Raw genomic sequence first — 23,262 nt, 5'->3', positions numbered from 1 at the left:
CATTAGTCTCCTCCCCGTGCTAGCAAAAATGTTGGAAAGTTTAATGTGGACAAGCTTATGGGAGGGCTACGAACAGGGTACTTCTCCGAACCAGTTCTGCTTTCAGAAGGAAAAGAGCACTATGGGTGCCTGAATCCATGTGCAAAACTACGTGAGGAAGTCAAACGCCAAATATGTCCTTGGCATATTTGTCGATTTCAAAGGCGCGTTTGATTACTAATGCTAATAAATTTCTCCTCCCCTTGCTAGCAAAAGTGTTGAAAGTTTAATGTGGACAAGCTTATGGGAGGGCTACGAACAGGGTACTTCTCCGAACCAGTTCTGCTTTCAGAAGGAAAAGAGCACTATGGGTGCCTGAATCCATGTGCAAAACTACGTGAGGAAGTCAAACGCCAAATATGTCCCTTGGCATATTTGTCGATTTCAAAGGCGCGTTTGATTACTAATGCTAATAAATTTCCCAGGAATATTCCATTAAGTTACAGGGAATACCTCTCTCATATCAATTAGTGCAGGCCGATTTATGTTTAAGCTCAATGATAAGGGGCCTTCTTTTTTATGCCGAGTCCGAACGGCGTGCCGTATAGTGACACCTCTTGGTAATGAAGTTTTAACGTGGCAGGATATCTCAGAAATTGAGCCAGCATTAGTAAAGGGAAAAAACCAATGAAAATTTTCTGATGTTCACGCCGGAATTTAAACCCTGGCGCTTGGCTTCGTATGTGGACATGCTAACTTCTGCGCCACAGTGGCCTCCACGTTCGATTATCTTTCATCGCGTAGTGTATTCTCGAGATGGGGTGAAATAGGTTGTCGGGAACTTTCATAGCGTAGTGTACTCACCAGAATAGACGAAATATTTTGTCGGAAACTTACTCTCTGGCGTAGTTACTTTTGTGATACGGTTTGGAAGGATAGTGAGCGCGACTGTCCACAGGGGTTCATCTGTGCTCCATATAAATATAAGGAACCTTATGAAGAATTCTCCGTTGAGGTGCCCCGCTGAGTCCTTTAGAATCAGTGCATGTGCGAATGACCTGCTCATCCATGTTGACAGAGATTCCAGACTTGCGCTGGAATCTCGGGGTGAGTTGTCCATGGGCATTGTGCGAGCGAATGGGACCCCCGGGACCCCCGGCTCACTTCTTGTAGTTTCTTCCTTTCTTTTACACATGTCATACTTTTTTTTACCTTTCATCCTCAATTCTTTTTCTTACAGGGTACCACAATGGGCCTGACTGGCCTCCAAGTGAACTCACCTCTCATGATGTGCTATCCTTTTTAACCTTAGCAATGCACCGAGCCGCCTACCTCAAAGATAAAGAGTTTTCCAACAGTGACGGACTCTTACGCTAATCAGCGAACTGTCACTGTCAACTTGTTTAGTACAATCAAAATTTTCATCATCGTGTTTTTAGAATCAACACTTCATTCACAAAAAAATATCTGTTTGATGCGGTTTGCATGCCGGCATAGTCGTTGGACCGTACTTCTTCGTGGACGGTGCCAACCGTCAGGTTACAGTGAATGGACAACGCTATCGAATAATGCTTACTGATTATTTTTAGCCTAAATTCGAAAGGTTCTATTCCCGTTCGTGACTTACCTATGCATTGTTAGGTTCAAACCTGTGATTCTATAGTAAAATAGATTAGTACGATGATTTCAATCACGCTCGTCTACGAGTACCTTTGCCTGCGTTGAGTAATAAGCCCTCCTGAGAAACGACTGTTGCGTGGAGGTAACAGATAAATTCGCAGAATTCACCCATTATTCAATTGCGGGCAACTTCATAAACTATAATGAGCTGATTTCTTAGGTCTCATGCTAGTATTAACATATTTGTTGCTGTTGTTTGATATTCTTCTTAAAACACTGTTGATTGTTGTATGATTTTATTTTGTACGGAAACATTCCTTATTATTGGCTCGACTCAGTGCTTTTAGTTACTCTAACAATCAGTTAACTCTCTTTTTGGCGTACAGCGTCTAGTTCTGCGTCATCGTTACACTACTGTTAGTGATTTTTCATCTTTCGCACTCAGACGATTAGTTAAGCCTCCGAGTTACTGCCACCGACCAACTAACCAACCACCAGACTCTCACTCACTACTCATGCAGTGAGTGAATGAAGAATGACTGTGGCAGCCTGACGTTGGCAATGGTGGCATAAAACCACATGCCTATGTTGGCCTGCGATATACGAGGTGGTCTTATCAGCCATGAGCTGGTTAATCATGCGTCTATGGTTAACCAACTCCCCATATTGTAAAGCGGAGTTTTGTTCTATAAGAATTTGCTCCTATTGCCCCCACAGCAGCATAGATGATGTGGAAGTAAGAAGCAAAAGCAGAAGCAGAAACAGTCGCAAAGAAATCAAAATTTTTCTTTATTTTATTTTTCAAAGGAGATATTTTTTTGTGACCTCTACTATGAGTTAGGGAGCTTATTGACTTGACCATACCATTTGAAATATTGATCTATGACTTGAAGTTGGTTGTCAGTTCTTCCGTTTGCCGAGGCATGCATATGGTCCATCCGCTTAGCCCATTTTTGGCATATTCTTTCCAACATTTTGGCCGGTATATCACGAATAAATACTTCAATGTTGTCTTCCAAAACGTCAATTGAAGCGGGCTTGTCTATATAGACATGAGCTTTAACATAGTCTCACAAAAATAGTCTACAGGCATTAAGTCGCACGATTTAGGCGGCCAATTGACCGGTCCCGAACGTTAAATAAAATGTTCACTGAACTCCCTCTCAATAAGTCCATTGTTACGCGTGCTGTGTGGCATGTGGCACCGGCTTGTTGAAACTTCATGCCATGGAAGTCAAGCTCTTGATTTTGGGGGAAAAAAGTTGGATATCATCTAACGAAAGCGCTCATCATTCTCAGTTACATTACGATTCGCATCATCTTTGAAGAAGCACTCTCCAATGATGCCCCCAGACCATAAACCGCACCAGACTACGAGTTTTTCTGGATGCATTGGTAGCTCTTGCAATGCTTCTGGGTGATCTTGACTCCAAAATCGACAACTCTGCTTATTTACATATCCATTGAGCCAAAAATGAGCTTCGTCGCGATGAACTTTCTTAAAAGAGCATGCATTTGGATAATAAAATTCAATAATTTGCAAGCATTGTTCTTTTGTAAGACGATTCATGGTTAAATTATAGACCAAACTGAAGATGTTTGACAGTGAAACAAAATGTGCGTGAGCTGTTTAAATCAGTGTTGCCAAAAGATAATAGCTAAAAAATCACCCCTTATATTCTTGATCATCTCTACATTCTGAGTCGATCTAGCCATGTCCGTCTGTTCGTCCCTCGAAATCACAAAAGCGGTCGAACTCGTAAAGACAGCCGCTCGTAAAGACAGCTATTGATGTAGGTCGTTGGGTGTTGCAAATGGGCAATATCGGTTCAGATTTGGATATAGCTCCCATATAAACCGATCTCACGATTTGACTTCTTGAGTCCATGGAAGCCGCAATTTTTATCCGATTTAGCTAAAATTTTGCACATGGTGTTCTGTAATGACTTCCAACAACTGTGAAAAGTACGGTTCAAATCGGTCAAAAACTTGATATAGCTCCCATATAAACCGATCTCCCGATATGACTTCTTAAGCCCCTGGAAGACTCAATTTTCATGTGATTTGACTGAAATTTTGCACATGGTGTTCTGTTATGACTTCCATTAACTGTCCCAAGTACCGTTCAAATCGGTCACGAGCCTGATATAGCTCCCATATAAACCGATCTCCCGATTTGACTTCTTGAGGCCTTGGAAGACGCAATTTCCATCCGATATGGCTGAAATTTTCCACATAGTGTTCTGCTATGACTTCCAACAACTGCGCCAAGTACGGTCCTATTCGGTATATAACCTGATATAGCTCCCATATAAACCCATCTCACGATTTGACTTCTTGAGCCCCTGGAGACCACAATTTTTGTCCGATTTGGCTAAAATTTTGCAGATAGAGTTCTGCTATAACTTCCAACAAATGTGCCGCGTGCAGTCCAAATCGGTCTATAACCTAATATAGCTCCCATATAACCGATCTCCCGATAAGACTTCATGAGATTCTAGAGCGCGCAATTCTCATGCAATTTGGTTGAAAATTTTCATATGTCGTTTTGGTATCACTTACAGCAAATGTGCCAAATATGGTCTAAATCGATTTTGACCATACTTGGCTGAAATTTTGCACGTGGTGGTTTGTTATGACATCCAACAACTGTGCCAAGTATGGTCTAAATCAGTCCACAATCTGATACAGCCACCACATGAACCAATCTCCCGCTTTGATTTTTGAGCCTCTAGAGGGCGCAATTCTTACTCAATTTGGTGGAAATTTTGCATATGTCATTTTGATATGACTTTCAATAACTGTTCAAAGTATAGTCGAAATCGGTCAATAACCTGATATAGCTGCCATGTAAAGCGATCTTGAGATTTGGCTGAAATTTTGCACGTGGTCGTTTGTTATGACATCCAACAACTGTGCCAAGTATGGTCTAAATCAGTCCACAACCTGATACAGCCACCACGTAAACCGATTTCCGGATTTGATTTTTGAGCCTCTAGAGGGCGCAATTCTTACTCAATTTGGTGGAAATTTTGCATATGTCATTTTAGTAAGACTTCCAATAACTGTTCAAAGTATGGTCTAAATCGGTCGGTCTGATATAGCTGCCATATAAAGCGATCTTGAGCTTCTAGAAGGCGCCATTCTTATGCAATTTGGTTGAAAATTTTCATATGTCGTTTTGGTATCACTTTTAACAAATGTGCCAAGTATGGTCTAAATCGGTTGATAACCTGACATAGCTGCTATATAAACCGATCTGGGGTCTTATAGAGGGCGCAATTCTTATCCAATTTGGCTGAAAATTTTCATGTGGTGATTTGTTATAACTTCCAACAACTGTGCCAAGTACGGTCTAAATCAGTCCACAACCTTATACAACCACCACATAAACCGATTTCCGGATTGGATTTTTGAGCCTCTAGAGGGCGCAATTCTTACTCAATTTGGTGAAAATTTTGCATATGTCATTTTAGTAAGACTTCCAATAACTGTTCAAAGTATGGTCTAAATCGGTCGATAACCTGATATAGCTGCCATATAATGCCATTTCCCAATTTGACACTCTGAGCCACTAGAGGGCGCAATTTTTACTCAATTTGCTTGAAATTTTGAAGGTGGTAATTTTCTAACAGCCATGCCAAGTACGGTCCGTATCGGTCAATAACTTGATATAGCTCATATATGTTTTTGGAAAATATATTCAAAGAACTCGCCAAATGCTATCTATATGCTATGGAGGGCATATAAGATTCGTCCCGACCGAACTTAGCACACTTTTAATTGCTCTAACTTATGATTTGACTTATTAGGCAATTCATTCATTCTTATCCAATTCATCCTTTGTCATCCTCTATAAAACTTGTTGCATGGGATCCAAGGTAGAGGGTATATATAATTTAACCTACCTCAACTTTGTTTGCTTTTACCATAGCTGAGTGCAAGTCATTAGAATGACAAAAAAGAACCCCATTGTGATGTGGGAAATTTGATCTTCCGGTTGCACTCCATCGTCGCTAGGAAGCCAAAGAAAATGTCCAAGTATTTTGTCTATGTTAACATTTAATTGAACATATGTTTATTAATTGATCACCATCGTCGTTGGTTTCATCATCTTTGCCGTTTGGCACACTGGATGGATGAATTTCATGTTAAAGCTTCCCAGCCAACATAGCCGTATTTAACCGCAGAAATATTGCGATCAGTAAGCAATAACTGTATCATGCGGTTAAATTCCAGCCATAGCTAATGCCGAAGCTAAGAGTAAAGTGAGTGACATTGAAGTGAAAAGAGAAGCAGGAAAAACTAAACGAAACGAAACCTTAGTGTATTTACCAGCCGAGATTTAATACCAGACAAATCATTTTGATAGCCAAGACAACTCGGTATTTACCACCGTTAGTATGGTGTTGCTTGGGTTTTGTATACAGTAAGTAATTTGTTGGATGCCTGTCTTTTTCTCCTGTTCTCCCCCCTCTTTTTTTTTTTGGTTTTTTCTTTCTTCTCTAGTTTGTTGCACATTTCTTGTGGGCCAATGGCGTTTTAAGGCTTTACTTTGTACCACATTAAGTTCCGGCCTTAATGCTTAATGCCATAAAATTGAGTGGGTAGCCAAAGTCAAATATCTTTGGCCTACAATGTTGCGCTCCAGATAAGAATGGAAAGTGGTGTACGTATGGTGTTTTGCCTATGGGTGACTGGCCAATGCATTGATGCTGTTGTCCATGTCACGCATACTCTTGAGTATTGGTTGAAAACAATAAAGTCCCTGTGTAATGTGTTCATGTAATAACGAAGGACTTAGGACACAAACATTGTATGATGATGTACATACATTGAAAAATGGTGTTGAATAATTTATTATTGACAGAATGGACAATGTTTTAGCATTTTGTACTTGGGGTGACTTCTGAAGTTCTATTCTAGAGGTAGCATGCTTGTAGCAGGCCTCTGTTATATGTAAGGCAATATGTGATATAAAAGCAAATGAATCATGTATATTGATTGTAAAAAAAAATAATAAATTAATCGTCTTGTCTTGTTGAACTACTAGGAAGAATATGTGAAGCTAGAAGCTTTGCCAACTATATCTAGATTTGTTCCGATATGGACTATACAGGGTTCGGATATTAAGAATCATAGTGCAACTCACTATAGCACTTTTATAGCGAATTCGGGAAATAATGGTACATTGCAAAATTGGTCTCTATACCAAAATATGGCCCGATATGATAGGAAGAATATGTGAAGCTAGAAGCTTTATACAAATCTATGAATGCTTTCGTTTTAATAGTTTGCCTAAACCAAATGCGCCTTTAAAGGGCTCAAGACCCTAAATCGATAGATCATCAATATGCCAACTATATCTAGATTTGTTCCGATATGGACTATACAGGGTTCGGATATTAAGAATCCTAGTGCAACTCACTATAGCACTTTTATAGCGAATTCAGGAAATAATGGTACATTAGAAAATTGGTCTCTATACTAAAATATGGCCCGATATGAACTATATTTGTTTCGGATATTAGGAGACCTAGTGCAAATGCAAAATCAGACAATAAATGCAGCTGTTATATGTTTTAGAGCCCATATCTAAAGATCGGGGTTTATGGCAGTTGGAACTATGGTTCGATGGGAATTATATCTTAATTTTTGAAGGATTAAAAATGACGGATGGCTAGACACACGGGTATTGTTTGCTCTTTTTATAATTTTACAACCATCAAAAATATATCCACTTTGTAGGGTCGCAAACATACCAAGGGCATATAAAAAAGCTGTATTGGCAAACGTTTCAGCTCAAATACCTAAAACGACATTTTATGTCGAGTTCGAATTACTAATTTCTCGTTATGTTACAGTTAGGTGGAAAAAAGGTTTCGGAATCTAATCCGTCCCATGGCTCTATAGAAATACACAGAAGCAACTAATCGACTTGTTATGCGCTCGAACTTTTCATCTTCCTCACATGCCCTTCCGACGGTCCGGATCACCCATGGGTTTTCATCGTAGTTGTCACAGTGCTACATGCTAGTTTGTTGAACACTCATTAACACCGACTGCGTCTCTCCTTAGGATTTTGCAGCCCTCTGCCCTGACATTTCGTTTTACCGTACTCCATTATGACCTGATACCCAAACAATGAGGATTGTGCCTTACTCAGAGAAGGCGTTTATCTCCCTCTTACACTTCAAGACTGTTGGTGACTCTAGGGTTGTTTTAGTTTTAATTGCCAGTTTACTGTCCATAGCGATGTTCACACTCGACGTCTTCGTGTTAACATTAGACCACCTCACGTGTTCCGTAATCGCCCGGATATGCGCTTGCAGAACCGTACTATGGCTGGACAGTTTAAAGGGGACAGGCCCACCCTGTCCCATTACTATGAATTATTCGTAAACTTGAAGATGGCTATAGGAGAGTTCCGACAATTCAAAACCGTTCTGCTGGCAGCAGTGCCTCACACTCTATCTCAAGTATTCAATCCGAAAACTTTTTCTTTCCATTTAGGTTTCCCATCGTCGCCTCGATTATACCGTGATAGTGTGACCTACTCCTATCCTCCATCCATTATACCATCGCTTTAAGTCTTATAGCCGCAGAATGACTCGTACTTAATATGCATGTGTATGGGCTGGATATCTAGAATAGTCTCCAGTGCGGGGCAATAAGAAACTCGCCCATTAGGTTCTTATTGCCCCACATTTGTCCTTCCACTTTTTATATCCTAGGATGGGGGTATACTAATATCGCCATTCCGTTTGTAACACATCGAAATATTCGTCTTAGCCCCCAAAGAGTATAAATATTTTTGATCGCTATGATCTGGTCGATAGTAGAACATAGCTCGTCCGTCTGTCCGTGTGTCGAAAGCTCGTTAACTTTCGAAGGAGTAGAGATAGGCGCTTGATATTTTGCACATATTTTGGTGTAGGTCGGTTGGGATATTGGAAATCATAACAGAATACCACGTCCAAAGTTTCAGTCAAATCGGATAAAAATTACGGCTTCTAGGGGCTTAAGATGTCCAATCGAGGGATCGGTTTGTTTGGAAGCCCCGATGCCAGCCTGCATCGTTACAAACTGGAGGAGACCCAGGAAATTCCGCAAGGACATCGGAGTACACTGATGCTGCCCTGTCCTTCTCCCTTGTCGACAACTGCCATCACCAAACTGTCCCTAGCGACATTAGACAAAGGTTCTTAGGCCCATCTTACTGTTGTTCGCCCTAGTTCTTTTAAGCATGTCTGCCCTCCAGGTGACCACAGCCTTTTGGCTGAATGCGGTGCAGTTTCCGAATCTAGATGTGTAGTCTTTGAGGTAGCGTGTGAGGCGAATTCCCGAGTCAAATTTAGGCAGCCTCTCACACTATTAGTAAGAGTCTTGGGATCATTCGCCTCTCAATAAACCTGAGAGCGATGCCTCTTCTATTATTTCCAACCTCTTGGTTTGCCGTGAATGGACTACATTCACCCTGTGGCCATTTACCGCATCTGCTACCGTGTCTGCATGAATGTTGTTTAGACCTGCTTGATCTAGACGTTCTCTCTTGTAGCGCTGAACCTTATGCTCTAGATCATGTAGATCTACCTAAAGGCATCTGGGCGATGGATATCTATCCACAAGATGATGATTTGGATGGTCTCTGCGATAACAGCCCAAAAGGTATTGCTTAGACAGCATGTAGTTATGTCTTCGCACTGGAGGTGGTCCACATGAGAACTGAGGAGACAGCCCGTCGCAGTTCGGAGGGCGGCATTCTGACAGATCTGAATATTATTCCACTGCGTGTCACAAAGTTGACGAGACCACACTGGCGCTGCATAACTTACCACAGACCGGCCAATTGCTTTGTACGTGGTCAACAAGGTTTCTTTGTCTGCACCCCAAGTGTGACTTGACGACCTTGTTTCTAAAGGGTGATTTTTTTGAGGTTAGGATTTTCATGCATTAGTATTTGACAGATCACGTGGGATTTCAGACATGGTGTCAAAGAGAAAGATGCTCAGTATGCTTTGACATTTCATCATGAATAGACTTACTAACGAGCAACGCTTGCAAATCATTGAATTTTATTACCAAAATCAGTGTTCGGTTCGAAATGTGTTCAAATTTTGACAAATTTTGTTCAGCGATGAGGCTCATTTCTGGTTGAATGGCTACGTAAATAAGCAAAATTGCCGCATTTGGAGTGAAGAGCAACCAGAAGCCGTTCAAGAACTGCCCATGCATCCCGAAAAATGCACTGTTTGGTGTGGTTTGTACGCTGGTGGAATCATTGGACCGTATTTTTTCAAAGATGCTGTTGGACGCAACGTTACGGTGAATGAACACAGAGGGCAGAGGTTAAACAGTGTCGGAGATATCACACCCCCTTGGGGAACTCCCTGTTTCACTCTACGGTGCTTCGGCTTCTAATCCCTAAATCCACAAATGACTGGCGACCACACAGATAATTCGCGACCCAGCGTTTCAAGCTTGGCTGGAGGGACGTGTTGGCAATGTCCTCGAATAATTTGGCATGGCTAACCGTGTCGAGTCCAGTGCCACGAGGAGCGTCCTATCACATGGCCTGGGCTGATTGAAGCCACGGTAAATGTGTGCGGTGATGCCATGCAAAGCTGTTGTTGTGCTGTGCAGTCTTCGAAGTCCATGTTGATGCTAGGCGAATGAAAATTCTCCTACGAGGGTTGGGAGGAGTAATGCTTCTAGCGTCTTTGCCACTGGTGAGAGAAAGGAGATCGGTTGTACGACTCCCCCAAACACGGGTATTTCCAGGCTTCAGTAGCGGGATCACTCTAACCATTTGTCAAAGACAGGTTGAGGACAGTGGTACGGTACTCAACTCCAGGTGAATCCAGATTATTCAATATCAATGTAGAGATTCCGTCGGGGCCCAACGCCTTAGATGATTTGGCGCCACGGATGACATTCGTAACTTCGCCCACGGTAAATTGTGATAGCTGTTCATCGAATCGAAGACCACGAATACGGCGAATGGTTCTCCTCCTTGAAATTTAGTAGTAGTATGTGTGTATTGAAAGAAAGTTTTAGTGGTTTCTCGAGGAAATAAGCAGAATCCCTAGCACTGAATTTTCTATAACGATATGGTACAGGATTAACCTCGTACTCCCTTTTCTAGTTAACTTAACTTTTATCATCCCAAGAGGTTGCTGTTATCGTTTTATCGATCGATATGTAAACTTGCAGAACATGTGGTTACATTGTTTAAGAATTGTCAATTTTGTTATTGTTGTTTTTTTTTCTCCCAAGTGGCAATATTATATTAACTGAGACCAAAATTACATCAAAAGAACTAAGCCTAGGGGAAAATTTTCATAACTTTCCATGAAATTTTAATGAATCAAAATTATGTAGGGCCAGTGCAATATGGAAAACTTTCTGATGTTTTTTTTTTTCTTATGTTTTTGCATAATTCCACCAACCTAATTGGTCCACCAACCGCTTTGGTCATTTTGGTATAAAACAGTCAGTCATTTATAGTTGCAGGCTGCTGCCACAACGATTATTATAATCTTTGAAGAGCGTTTTTCAAAATAATATCGATATCGATCATTACTATAAGCAAAATGTGTAACGATGTTCATCTTACGGATGTTATGGCTGAGAACACCAATGCTGCTCTTGCTGGAGTGGGGAAAAATGTGGAAGCCTTAAAGCAAAATAAAATTCTTTTAGTGAAATGATTGTAATCATTTGCGAAACAAAGTGAACAGCCAAGTAGCAAGAGTTCAATGGAGATGGTTATAAGAGGACAGTGGAAGCGGCATCGTCATCGTCTTCCACATCATCATCATCATCGCCGCCATTGCCTCTGTCTTGGCCATGCTTATATCGAGAGATTGAAGCATATTTTGTACTTTTGATTTAAATATTACAAACGTTTGCCTCTTCAGCTCTGTTTTATGAGCTTTTTGCCTCTTTTTTGCATATGGCATACTGCTTGAATATGGCTATTAAATGAATGAACACTTGCTGGCCCAAGATTATAATCAATATTTTGCAGTTTTGCTGCGTAACAACCAACCAGTCAGCCAGCCAGCTAGTCAGCCAGCCAGCCAACCTTAATGCATTCACATGACACAACACTGAGGATAGTATCTCTTTAATATGTTATATTGGCAATTCTCATTTGAACTTACCCGTATCCATGGCAACCAGAGTCAAAGTGTACTCCGATTTGGCTTCACGATCCAATGAACGCAGCAGAGATATTTCACCAGTCGAAGCGTTCATGCGAAATAGATCTGTATCGCCTTCTTTGAGAAAATATCGCACCAGTGAATTGAAAGGTGGCGTATCAGCATCATAGGCCTGCACCGATAACACATAGCCACTATTGGGTGGCACCACATTCTCCATCACATAGGCTATGTAGGGTGAGTCCAAAAATGTTGGTGGATTGTCATTGATGTCGGTTATGACTATAGTCAATTCGGCCAAATCATAACGATTCTCAAAATGATGCATGATCTTATGACGGCTTTTCTCATTGCCATAGGCTAAACCCAAATCGGCAGCAGAATCTTCAGCCTTTATGGATAATACATAACGAGATTTCCTTTCATAGTTTAGATTCTTCGAAACCCTCACAATGCCCGAGTCTTCGCTGATCATAAAATCACGATTATCATCTCCGGCCACAATGGAGAAGCGAACACGTCCATTAGCTCCATCATCGATATCGGTGGCTGAAACTTGCAACACCATGGCCCCTATGCTGGCATTTTCTGCCACAGAGGCAGTATATTGTTTGGGATCGAATATGGGAGCATTATCATTCTCATCGAGTATTTTTACATAGATTTGACTTTTGGTGGTTTTTGGAGGTTCACCACGATCTCGGGCTGTCACATTGAGTATATAAAATGTTTGAGCTTCGCGATCCAGCTGGCCGGAAACCCTCAACAGGCCATCGACTGGTCCCAGGGTAAAGGGCATTTGTGTTTCTTCATCCAAAACATATTCAATATAACCATTTTTGCCTTCATCCCGATCCACAGCTTTCACTACCATCACCACCGTATTTAGGGGTATATTCTCGAGAACTTCTGTATAGTTTGAGCTAACAAACACTGGGGCTTCATCGTTGACATCCTTGAGAATTATGGTGACCTGGAAAAGAATAATGAAAAGAAAGAGTTAAATATTGTTGAAGATTGTTAAAGCTTTAAAAGGATCTCTACAAGGCTTCAAAAGTATCTCTAAAATTTGTCAAAAGTATCTCTACAACACTTCAAAACATCTCTACAATACGTTCAAAGTACTGGAAGCCACCGTAACGCAGAGGTTAGCATATCCGCCTATGACGATGAACGTTTGAGTTGGAATCCTCACAAAAACATCTGAAAAAATTTTCAGCTGTGGTTATCTCCTCTTAATGCTGGCGAAATTTATGAGGTACTATGCAATGTAAAAACTTTTCACCAAAGAGGTGTCGGACGGCGGCACGCCGCACAGTGTTGCCCCGGTGGACAAAAAATGCAAAAATCGAAAATGAAAGTTTTTATGAAATTTTTTACTAATCTTTTAAAAAAACTTTTAAATAAGAAGATTTAAAAAAAAATATTTATATCTAAGGCCCCCTTCAACTAATCGATGTTTTTGTACCAACTTCTTCTTAAGCTAGGGAGGAAGGGCAAAAGTCGTGCGGTGCCGACTGAATAATATCCTACATCTACCCTTTAAGTACAATGTGGGAGTTATATCCAATTCTGAACCAATTTTAATGGACCTCGGCGAATATTTTCAAGTGGGTTATTAAACAATCCATATCAAATTTCGAGGAAATATGTTCAATAACTACGTTTGATATATGGCAAGATTATTGCAAATTACGCATCTGACGAAAATATATATGGGAGCTATATCCATATCTGAACTTCTCAGATATTGTGGTAGTCGTCGAGGATACGACGGGACTCACGAAGTAACCGGAATCTTGGAATAATACGGTTGATCGAAGGGTTATCATAACGGAATTTATGGTCATGGAAGCCTTGAGGAGCATCAACCCATTTAAGTCGCTCGGACCTGATGGAATATTTCTGGAGTTACTACAACAGGAGACAGACTATCTGGCGCCTCATCTGGCCACTATTTTCACAGCGTGCCTGGGGCTTGCATATACTCCGAAAGCTTGACGGGAGGCAAGGGTGGTGTTTATACCTAAGCCCGGTAAAGCAAGTTATGCGACACCAAAGGCCTACAGGCCCATAAGCCTTAAGTCCTTTCTACTGAAAACCATGGTAGACGCATTGTGGATACAATGATAAACAGCATGCCTATGCCAACGAAAGCTCGGGGAAGACTGCCCTGCGCATAAAAAAAGAAGAATCCTTCGGTGCTAAGAAGCACACATTGGTGGTTCGCATTGACATCGAGGGGGCGTTTAACAATGTACGGACCTATACAATGATCCAATCCTTAGACCAGTACCGGGTGGACCCGGTCCATAGATACTGGATAAACCATATGCTACGGAACAGGTGGATAAATTTCGGGTCCTGTGGTATAAATATAAGGGAGAAAGTGGCACAGGGCACGCCACAGGGGGGCATTTTATCGCCACTCATTTGGGTGAACACAATAAATAACCTATTACTGATGCTGACTGAGGAGGGATTTGAACCCGTCTGCTACACGATATTATAATACTTCTTAGGGGAAAGGATCCGAACCAGCTATAAAGAAGGGCCAAAAAGGTCTTGCCTATGGCATATGATTGAGCTAGACCCAGCGGTCTAAATGTTAACCCTGAGAAGGCAGAAATATGTCTGTTCACGAGGACGACGAAGGTGGGTCAATTTGACGCACCACGTTTTCTCTATAAAACTATTTGGATATCTGACAAGGTCAAATATTTAGGAGTGATCTTGGACAGGAAACTGAATTGGAAGTGTCACATTCAAGAGCGTACTGAGAAGGCTCACAGATGTTGGACACTATGTAGACAGGTCGTAGGGCCCAAATAGGGCCTGAATCCGAGGATAGTCCACTGGCTATACAGAAGCGTGACTAGACCAATACTTACTTACGCCTCAGTAGTTTGGTGGACTGCTACAAAGAAAAAGTGCAACGTTAGGACCATACAACATGTTAAAAGAATATGTTGTCTTGGCATAGGCGGAGCGATGAGGACCACGCCCAATAGGGCACTGGAGACTATTCTAGATATCCGACCCATTGACATACAGATTAAGTGTGAGGCAGCCACTACGCCTATGAAACTTAAGGCGATGGGAGAATGGATTGAGGATGAGAGCAGCTCATACCATCGCGGTATAATAGAGGCGACTATAAGAAACCTGCAAGGAATGGAAAAGGTTTCCGATCGGATACCTGTGACGACACTTGACATCGAGTGCGATGCACTGCTGCCAGTGGGACAGTCTTGGATTGACGGAACCCTAGTATTGCCATCTGGAAGATCATGTTACACTGATCGATCAAAGCTAGGGGACAGTGTGGGAGTGGGGGTCCTGAGATCTGTTTTCGACTGCCTGACCATTATACGGTCCTGCAGGCAGAGATTCGGGCGCTCACGGAATACGTGAGGTGGTGTGGTACTAACGCGAGGACGTCGAGTGTGAACATCTATACGGACAGTAAAATTGTCATAAGGGCAATAACAACCAGGAAGATAAGGTTACGAACAGTCTTGCTGTGTAAGAAGGAGTTTAACGCCTTCTCTGAGGATGACACAATCCGCATCGTTAGTGTGAAGAGCCTTAACGGAGTAAGGGGGAATGAAAGAGCAGACGATTTGGCAATGAAGGCCAGAGAACTGCAGTCGATAAACTTGGTTAACCCGAAGCCTTTCGAGGCGACGCAGTTCGATTTGAGGGCGTGGGCGACGAATGTGCATGGTACACTTTGGAACAGCGAAACAGTCGGTAGAACGGCGACAATCCTATGGGATGATCGGGATCGTGAGAGGGCGAGGCTATTACTGAAAGGAAGCAAGAAGGAGGTATAGCTCACGGTATCATTACGGAACACATAGGACAAGGAGCTCACTTTTGCAAAATCGGTGTGGCAAGTGATAGCATGTGTAGGGCATGTGGGGAAGATAAAGAGACGTAGGACCATTACTCGGCTTTCGCGTTTAACACCGGTACTTAGGTGGGAACACAATACCAGACATGAAGCAACTTAGGAGAGTGGTATGGAAAAAATTAAGGATTTTTTAAGCAGCACGGAATTTCTAACGTAAAATTTTCTTTTTCGAGGTTACCTTTTAGTTTTTAGAGCGCACAACAAGCCGATTACTGTCTTAGGTGCATGTCCATAGTGGCATGGGGCGGATTAATATCCCCATACCTGGCGGAGTTTTTAAGAGTCATCGCAGAAGTCGTTGTGCAAAATTTAATCCAAATCGAATAATAATTGTACCGTCTGGAGCCTTATATTAAGTCGGGAGATCAGTTTACATGAAAGCTATACTTATAGCGGTTGTTAAGACTCCTAACAGATGTCATCATGCGAAATTCCAGACAAATGTGCCAATAATTGCACCATCGGGAGGCTCAAGATTTAAAATCGAGAGCTCGGTTTATATGGAAGCTATGTAAGGTTATATTCCGATGTGGACCATACTTGAATTATTTGTTTAGTGTCATAGCAGAAGTCGTTGTGCATAGTTTCAGCCAAATCGAATAATTAGTGCACCCTTTGGATCCCCAAGATGTTAAATCGGGAGATCGGTTGTATGGGAGCTATATCAAGTTATGACCGATTTGAACCATACTTATAGCGGTTGTTAGGACCCCTAACAGATGTCGTCATGCTAAATATCAGACAAATGGGATAATAATTGCACTCTCTGGAGGTTCAAGATTCTAAATCGGGAGATCAGTTTATATGCGAACTCTGTCAGATTATATACCGATTTGGACCATACTTTGAAGAGATCCGTTGTATGAGAGCTGTATCAAGTTATAGACCGATTTGGACCATACTTGTGTTGGTTGTTGAGACTCCTAACAGATGTCATCAGGCAAAATGTTAGACAAATCGGACAAAAATTTTGGCTTCCAAGGGATCAAGAAATTAAATCGGGAGATCGGTTTATATGGGAGCTATTTCAGGTAATAGACCGATTTGGACCCTACTCAACTTTTTTCTATATTACACTCAAATATACCTCTGTGCAAAATTTGAGAGCTCTATGTTCACCCTAACTATTTTTGTTCAACGAATACACTAAGAGGCAACACTGTGCGCTGTTCGTGTTCGGCTATAAAAAGTAGGCCCTAATCGTTGAGCTTAAATTTGAATCGTAGAGCACTAATTGATATATGAGAAGTTTGCCCCACTGTTCCTTAATGAAATGTTCATGGGAATGCAAACTTTCCCATGAACTTTACAAGTACCTGTACAATACTTCAAAAACATCTCTACAATACTTTAAAAGCATTTTAGATTACTCCGAAAGTATTTTACATTGCTCTAAAAGTATTTCACAAAACTTTAAAAGTGCTTTACAATACCTTAAAAGTATCTCAACAATACTTCAAAAATATCTCTACAATACAACAACAACTTTGTAGATTGCCTTAACTGAGATTTGATACTTAGTTCACATTGAAAAGATAAAGAGGCCCCTTATCATTGAGCTTAAATTTGAATCGGACATCACTCATTGATGTGAGAAGTTTGCCCCTGTTCTTTAATGAAATGTTCATGGAAAAATTTGCATTTTACTTTAAAAGTAACTCTATAATATTTCAAAAACATCTATACAATACTCTAAAAGTATTTTACAATACTTTAAAAGTACTTTACAATACTTCTGAACTATATCTACAATACTTCAAAAATATCTCTACAATACAACAACAACTTTGTAGATTGCCTTAACTGAGATTTGATACTTAGTTCACATTGAAAAAATAAGGAGGCCCCTTATCATTGAGCTTAAATTTGAATCGGAGAGCACTCATTGATATGTGAAAAGTTTGCCCCTGTTCTTAAATGAAATGTTCATGGGAAAATTTGCATTGTACTTTAAAAGTACCAATACAATACTTCAAAAACATCTTTACAATACTTTAAAAGCATTTTAGAATACTCCAAAAGTATTTTACATTACTCTAAAATTATTTCACAAAACTTTAAAAGTATTTACAATACCTTAAAAGTATTCCCACAATACTTCAAAAGTATCTCTACAATACAACAACAATTTCTCAACAAGACAACAACAACTTTGTGGATTGTCTTAACTGAGATTCGATACTTAGGAAAAGATAAGGAAGCCCCATATCATTGAGCTTAAACTTAAATCGGACATCACTCATTGGTATGTGAGAAGTTTGCCCCTGTTCTTTAATGAAATGTTCATGGGCAAATTTGCGTTTTACTTTAAAAGTAACTCTACAATATTTCAAAACATCTATACAGTATTCTAAAAGTGTTTTAAAATACTCTAAAAGTATTTCATAAAACTTTAAAAGTACTTTACAATACTTCTGAACTATATCTACAATACTTCAAAAATATCTCTACAAGACAACAATAACTTTGTAGATTGCCTTAACTGAAATTCGATACTTAGTTCACTTTGAAAAGAACCTCTTCAATTTCACTACAACAACCCCATGGCATTAGGCGTTAATAGCTCCTAAGTGGAGCACTATATTACGATTATCAAAGATCCTAGTGATACATTGTTTTATGCATTAAAAAACCAAGTTGGACATTAGGTACATATTGCTCCCATAAAGAACAAAAAATCTAAAGCAATTGCATAAATCGTTACTCCGATGGTTGCTTTCATCGTGTCCCTTTGCTAGGTCACCTATTGTAAAGGAGATTGTTACATTCGTTGTTGAAACGTGCAACATTGTTGTAAGGTTGCATTGCAAATTGCTATCATTAATTGTTGTTTATAAACAAGATTTCGTTATTGCCGCATATTTCTTAAACGGCACTTTTGTTAGCTGTTTTAAAACCTTTAAACGTTGTTCTTCAAGAAACATGCAAACATATACGCTGCATTAAGCTATGCCTTTTTATGTGTATCAACGTCAATACCTTTACATAGTGTCTTCTTAATATCAAGATTTGTTCGCTTTTCTTTACGGAGATCCTGTGGATTATTTAATTAATTTCAGCTGGAGAAATTATGAAGTCAATTTATGAGATCATTAATAAAAGGGAATGGTTTCAATAAAAACACCTAATGAAGATATTGACTTAAGCCTCAGCTGTTGCGAATTACTGTTCTTATGGTTTTGCAGGAGTTCAATTAAGTGTGTTTTACAAGAGAAGAAGAAAGGAGTATTAAGCTTGAGAGTTTGCTAAACGGAGGAATTTATTGGGTAAGATGTGGTATAGAAAGTTTAGACTCATAGAGAAAAAGTTGGAAAAGTTGGCAAGGGTGAGAATAATAGAAGAGGCTTCTTACGAAATAAGTTAAAAAAAAGAGAAGAAACATGCCAAGTTCGGCCGGGCCTTATCTAGGGAAATTACCACCATGATTTCTGCTAAAAATGTGCATGAATATCTTAGTTGAAGGTTAAAATTATTTTTAATGCATTAAGTTTTTGCCAAATCAGGCAAAAAGGCTTATCGCCTACCGCAGAAGGCTTATTGGGAGATGGGATTATATGGAAGCTATATCAGGAGATCGATCGATCGATCGCTATATAGCTCGAGTTTGACCATATTAAATCAAGATCTAAAATCGTGAGATCGGCTTATATGGGAGCCATATCAGGTTATAGACCAATTTGAATCTTACTTGGCATGATTGTTGAAAGCCGTCATAGAACACTTCATAAAAAATTTCAACCAAATCGGACAAAAATTGCGACTTCCAGGGGTTCAAGATCTCAAATCAAGAGGTTTATTTACACTGATAGAAAAATGACGGTAGTTTGCCAATACCGCCTGGTATTATGTTGTTCGCGTCATTGGCAAAGATTTTTAATACTAGTTGGTATCAATTCGATACCAGACAAGGGAGGCTATTAAAAAATGATGGCGTCACATTTGTATTCTTGTCATCGTGCCAGAAGTGTTGATGAGCTTTGTACTTAAAGTATTCAAGCCATTATAAAATATTTGTTAAACAAATATCTAAAATGATTTAATAAAATTTGAGTGCGTAAAAACCTGTTCAATCGTGTAAAATCATGAATACGAATTCAATACGAATTCTAAAAACATATGAATTGTATAACAGTTGAAAAGGCACTGAAATTAACGTAACGAAATGTAAATGTCATAAATATGTACTAAAAATGATACAAATGCCTATACTCGAAGGCTTCTTGGTGGGCTTAAATATAGATAAACTCGTGTACTTCGTCAACAACAGCAGCATTCGAGTTAGCAATAAATTGGTAAAATCAGCCTAACTCTTTGTTTTACTTTTCCCTTTTTTTTATTCCACTCTACGGGTAACCTCTTTCACCCTGGTATATTGGTTCCACGACCAGTTGATGGAATAGATGGAATAGCGGTGATTGAAACCGCTTGAAATTTTGCATATGTAAATCGATCTCCCGATTTGACTTCTTGAGCCCATGCAAGCCGCAATTTTCAATTTTCACGGTCCATTTCGTTCAAGAACCTGATATTGCTCCCATATAAACCGATCTTCCGATTTGAATTCTTGAGCCTGTAGAGGGCATAATTCCTATCCGATTTTGTTTAAATGGTGCATAGTCACTTATCTATGACCTCCAACATACGTTTCAAATATGGTCTGATTCGGTCCATAAAATGCTGTAGCTCCCATATAAACCGATCTCCGACTATACTTCTTGAGCCTCTAGAGAGCGCAATTCCTATTCGATTCGATTGAAGTTTGAAACGATGGCGTTTTCTAAGACATTCAACATCAGTGCCAAGTATGGTCGGTTCACAACTTGATACAGTTCGCATATAAAACGATCTCACGATTATACATCTTGAGCCTCTAGAGGCCACAACTCTTATCCGATTTGTCGAAAATTTTGCACAATGACTTCTCCTATGACCTGCCAAGTACGATCTGAAAATATTTAAAATCTGATATTGCCCTCATATAAACCGATCTCTCGATTGCACTTCTTGATCCCCTAAAGGGCGCAGTTCTTGTCTGAGTTGGCCCAAGCTTTGTATAACGACTTCTCGTCGGACACAACATAGGTCTGATGGTCTGATTCGTTCATAACTTATTGACCCCCTGAAGTGCGAAATTCTTATCCGATTTGCCTGAAATTTTGCACAATGACTTCTAATATGGTCTCCAACATCTAAACCCAGTACGGCCCAAATCGGTTTGTAACCTGATATAGCTCCAATAGCAAAGCGATTCTTATTCATAGTTCTCCCCCTCACTCTAATTTTCAGATGGAGTACCTAGGAGGGACAACCCCATCCCCAAAACCCACCAAATATATATATTGACCAATCACGACAATATGCGTTTCAAATGAAAGGTATTTAAGATTATAAAACGTATTTGATATCCAGTGTGGGACAGAGTTTTGGGGGACCACCTCACCCCGCAAAACACCCCTAAATCGGAGATATTTACCGATTATGGCAATATCAGACTCAAATGTAAGATATTTGGGAGTAGAGCTAGAAATTAATACCCACTTTAGGGACCAAAACACCCCCCAAACGAACTTATTTACTGACCATGGCAATATGGGGTTCAAATAGAAGGTATTTGAGAATAGAATATGAATCTAATATCCAAATTTGGAACCAAGTGTTTGGGTGCCGCCCCTCTCCCAAAACACCCCACAAAAGAGGGCAAATTTACCGACCATAACAATATGGGGCTCAAATGAACGGTTTTTGGGAGAAGCGCTCGAATCTGAAATCGACATTCAGTAAAAAGTGTATGGGGCCAACCCTAACCCTGTAACATATATATAGCGATTTCTGATACGCCATGTTTCCTAATCAAAACCTTTGTCAAATTGATTAAGGTGCTCTACATACCCCACGACTATTGAGTACGGTGTAGAGCACGTCTTTGTTCAGAAACTGGGCTCAATAAGTCCCCTTGCTCTCGCAAGCGCACTAAGGGAGCAGAAAAACTTAATTTCCACTATTCCGACGTTTGGTTTGTTTGTACAGTTTAGCTTTATGGCAATAATAAAGAAGCGCGATATTAGGTCTGGCGATATAAAGTTAAATTTTCGTCTACATTTTTACGTTTTTCAACAAACCTTGCGAGCAAGTAGTAAGAGAGAAAAAACATTTCCGCATCCTCTATCCGTTTGTATCGTAATTCGCCTCCTTTTAATTTCGTTTATATTGCAACAGCTTGAATTGGGAAAAATCTGAACATTTTAAGATGCGGCTAATGTTAAATATGGTGAATAAAGCCTTCCCGCCCTGTGAAGTCTAATTTCACCATATCACTGCATACAATGTAAAGTAACAAACTGTAACATTTCTACGAAATTTTTAATCATTACACGAGAATGAGAAATATTCGAAATACCCAAGGAACAAAAAAAAAAAAAAAAATGGAACAGCAACTAAAATCTTAAGCGCATGCGTATTGGCATGTTGGTCAGACACAAATGTAAAACAAATCAAACAAAAGGACGCATAATAAATGAGTATTGATAAAGGAAAAGGAAAACCCCCATGAGGATCAGAATGATGTTGGTGATTGGCTGGCTGTGGCCACAGAAATACATTTAAGTTCAAGCGCTTGAAATTAATGTGGTCCAGCTTATCGCGGTACTAAGCCAGCACCGTGGAAGCAACCGTTCTTTTTGTTGGTTTGTTTGTTTTGTTTGTTCTTTTATGTGTGTGGTTGCGCTGGCATCCCAAACATGCAGTTCAGACCATGTAAAACATTGTCGTATAACATACATTTTGATATCAAAACGAGCATAAAATTCGACAAGAACCGCACCAAGCTACAACATCCGGATCGCAGCCTCAACATCAACATCAACACATTTGTAGAGCAATGATTTCATTTACAGACCAACAATGTTTTTGAGCCAATGCCAATGCCAACAACTGCAGCCTTGTTTTAGGGGGCCTTAGTTATGCCCTTTTATTTGGCTTTGCCCCGGTCATCGTCGTTATATAGAAATCAACATCAAATGAATTACAAGTTGTTTATTATGTTGCAAAGACAACCAGCGAACCTTTCTCTTTTCTTGCCTTATTTATATAGGTATAGATATATAAGCTCTTTTCTTTTCTTTTTGTTATTTGACTTTGTTCTTGGCTCTCGTTTGGGGCCAAAATGCATTTCATTTCTCCCAACGTTGGTCATCATGTGGCGGCTTGGTCTTTGCCCAGCCAATCTTATGCAGCAACAAGCCTTTTTCTGGACTCCAAGATGGACTCGTAGACTGCATTCGTCAGCTGTTGGTGTTGTTGTTGTTGTTGTAATTGTTGTTAAATATGTTTTTGCATGAATTACCTTTGAGTTTGCACGTTTATCATTTAATTAAAGTCATTGCTCTTCTTCATTGACCTGGGCAAAGTGGTGGCTCGTTTGGTGGCTGGCCGCCAGCTTGGAAGATTGGCTTAATTTTGATTCTTGTTTTTTTTTCTTTTGTATTTCTCATCTTGCCATGCGCAACATTGTAACAATCAAATTTTTCATTTATTAAGGTGTTGCAGCTTCCATATAGCATATTTAACGGTTTCTTTTTTTTT

At 40.0% G+C, this 23,262-nt stretch overlaps 1 protein-coding gene across 1 annotated transcript in view; it reads right to left on the bottom strand.

The window, feature by feature from the left end:
- Window positions 1-23,262, bottom strand: part of LOC106090770 (cadherin-related tumor suppressor) — a 101,552-nt gene that overhangs the window by 50,428 nt on the left and 27,862 nt on the right. The window contains exon 6 of the mRNA XM_059365441.1: window positions 11,766-12,738. Coding sequence (XP_059221424.1) covers window positions 11,766-12,738 — 973 coding nt within the window. The remainder of the gene's footprint in view (window positions 1-11,765; window positions 12,739-23,262) is intronic.

The sequence above is a fragment of the Stomoxys calcitrans genome, chromosome 3 (genome assembly GCF_963082655.1).
Source record: "Stomoxys calcitrans chromosome 3, idStoCalc2.1, whole genome shotgun sequence".
NCBI lineage: Eukaryota > Metazoa > Arthropoda > Insecta > Diptera > Muscidae > Stomoxys > Stomoxys calcitrans.
The sequence above is the reverse complement of the archived record's forward strand: the minus strand, read 5'-3'. Positions and strand labels throughout refer to the sequence as shown.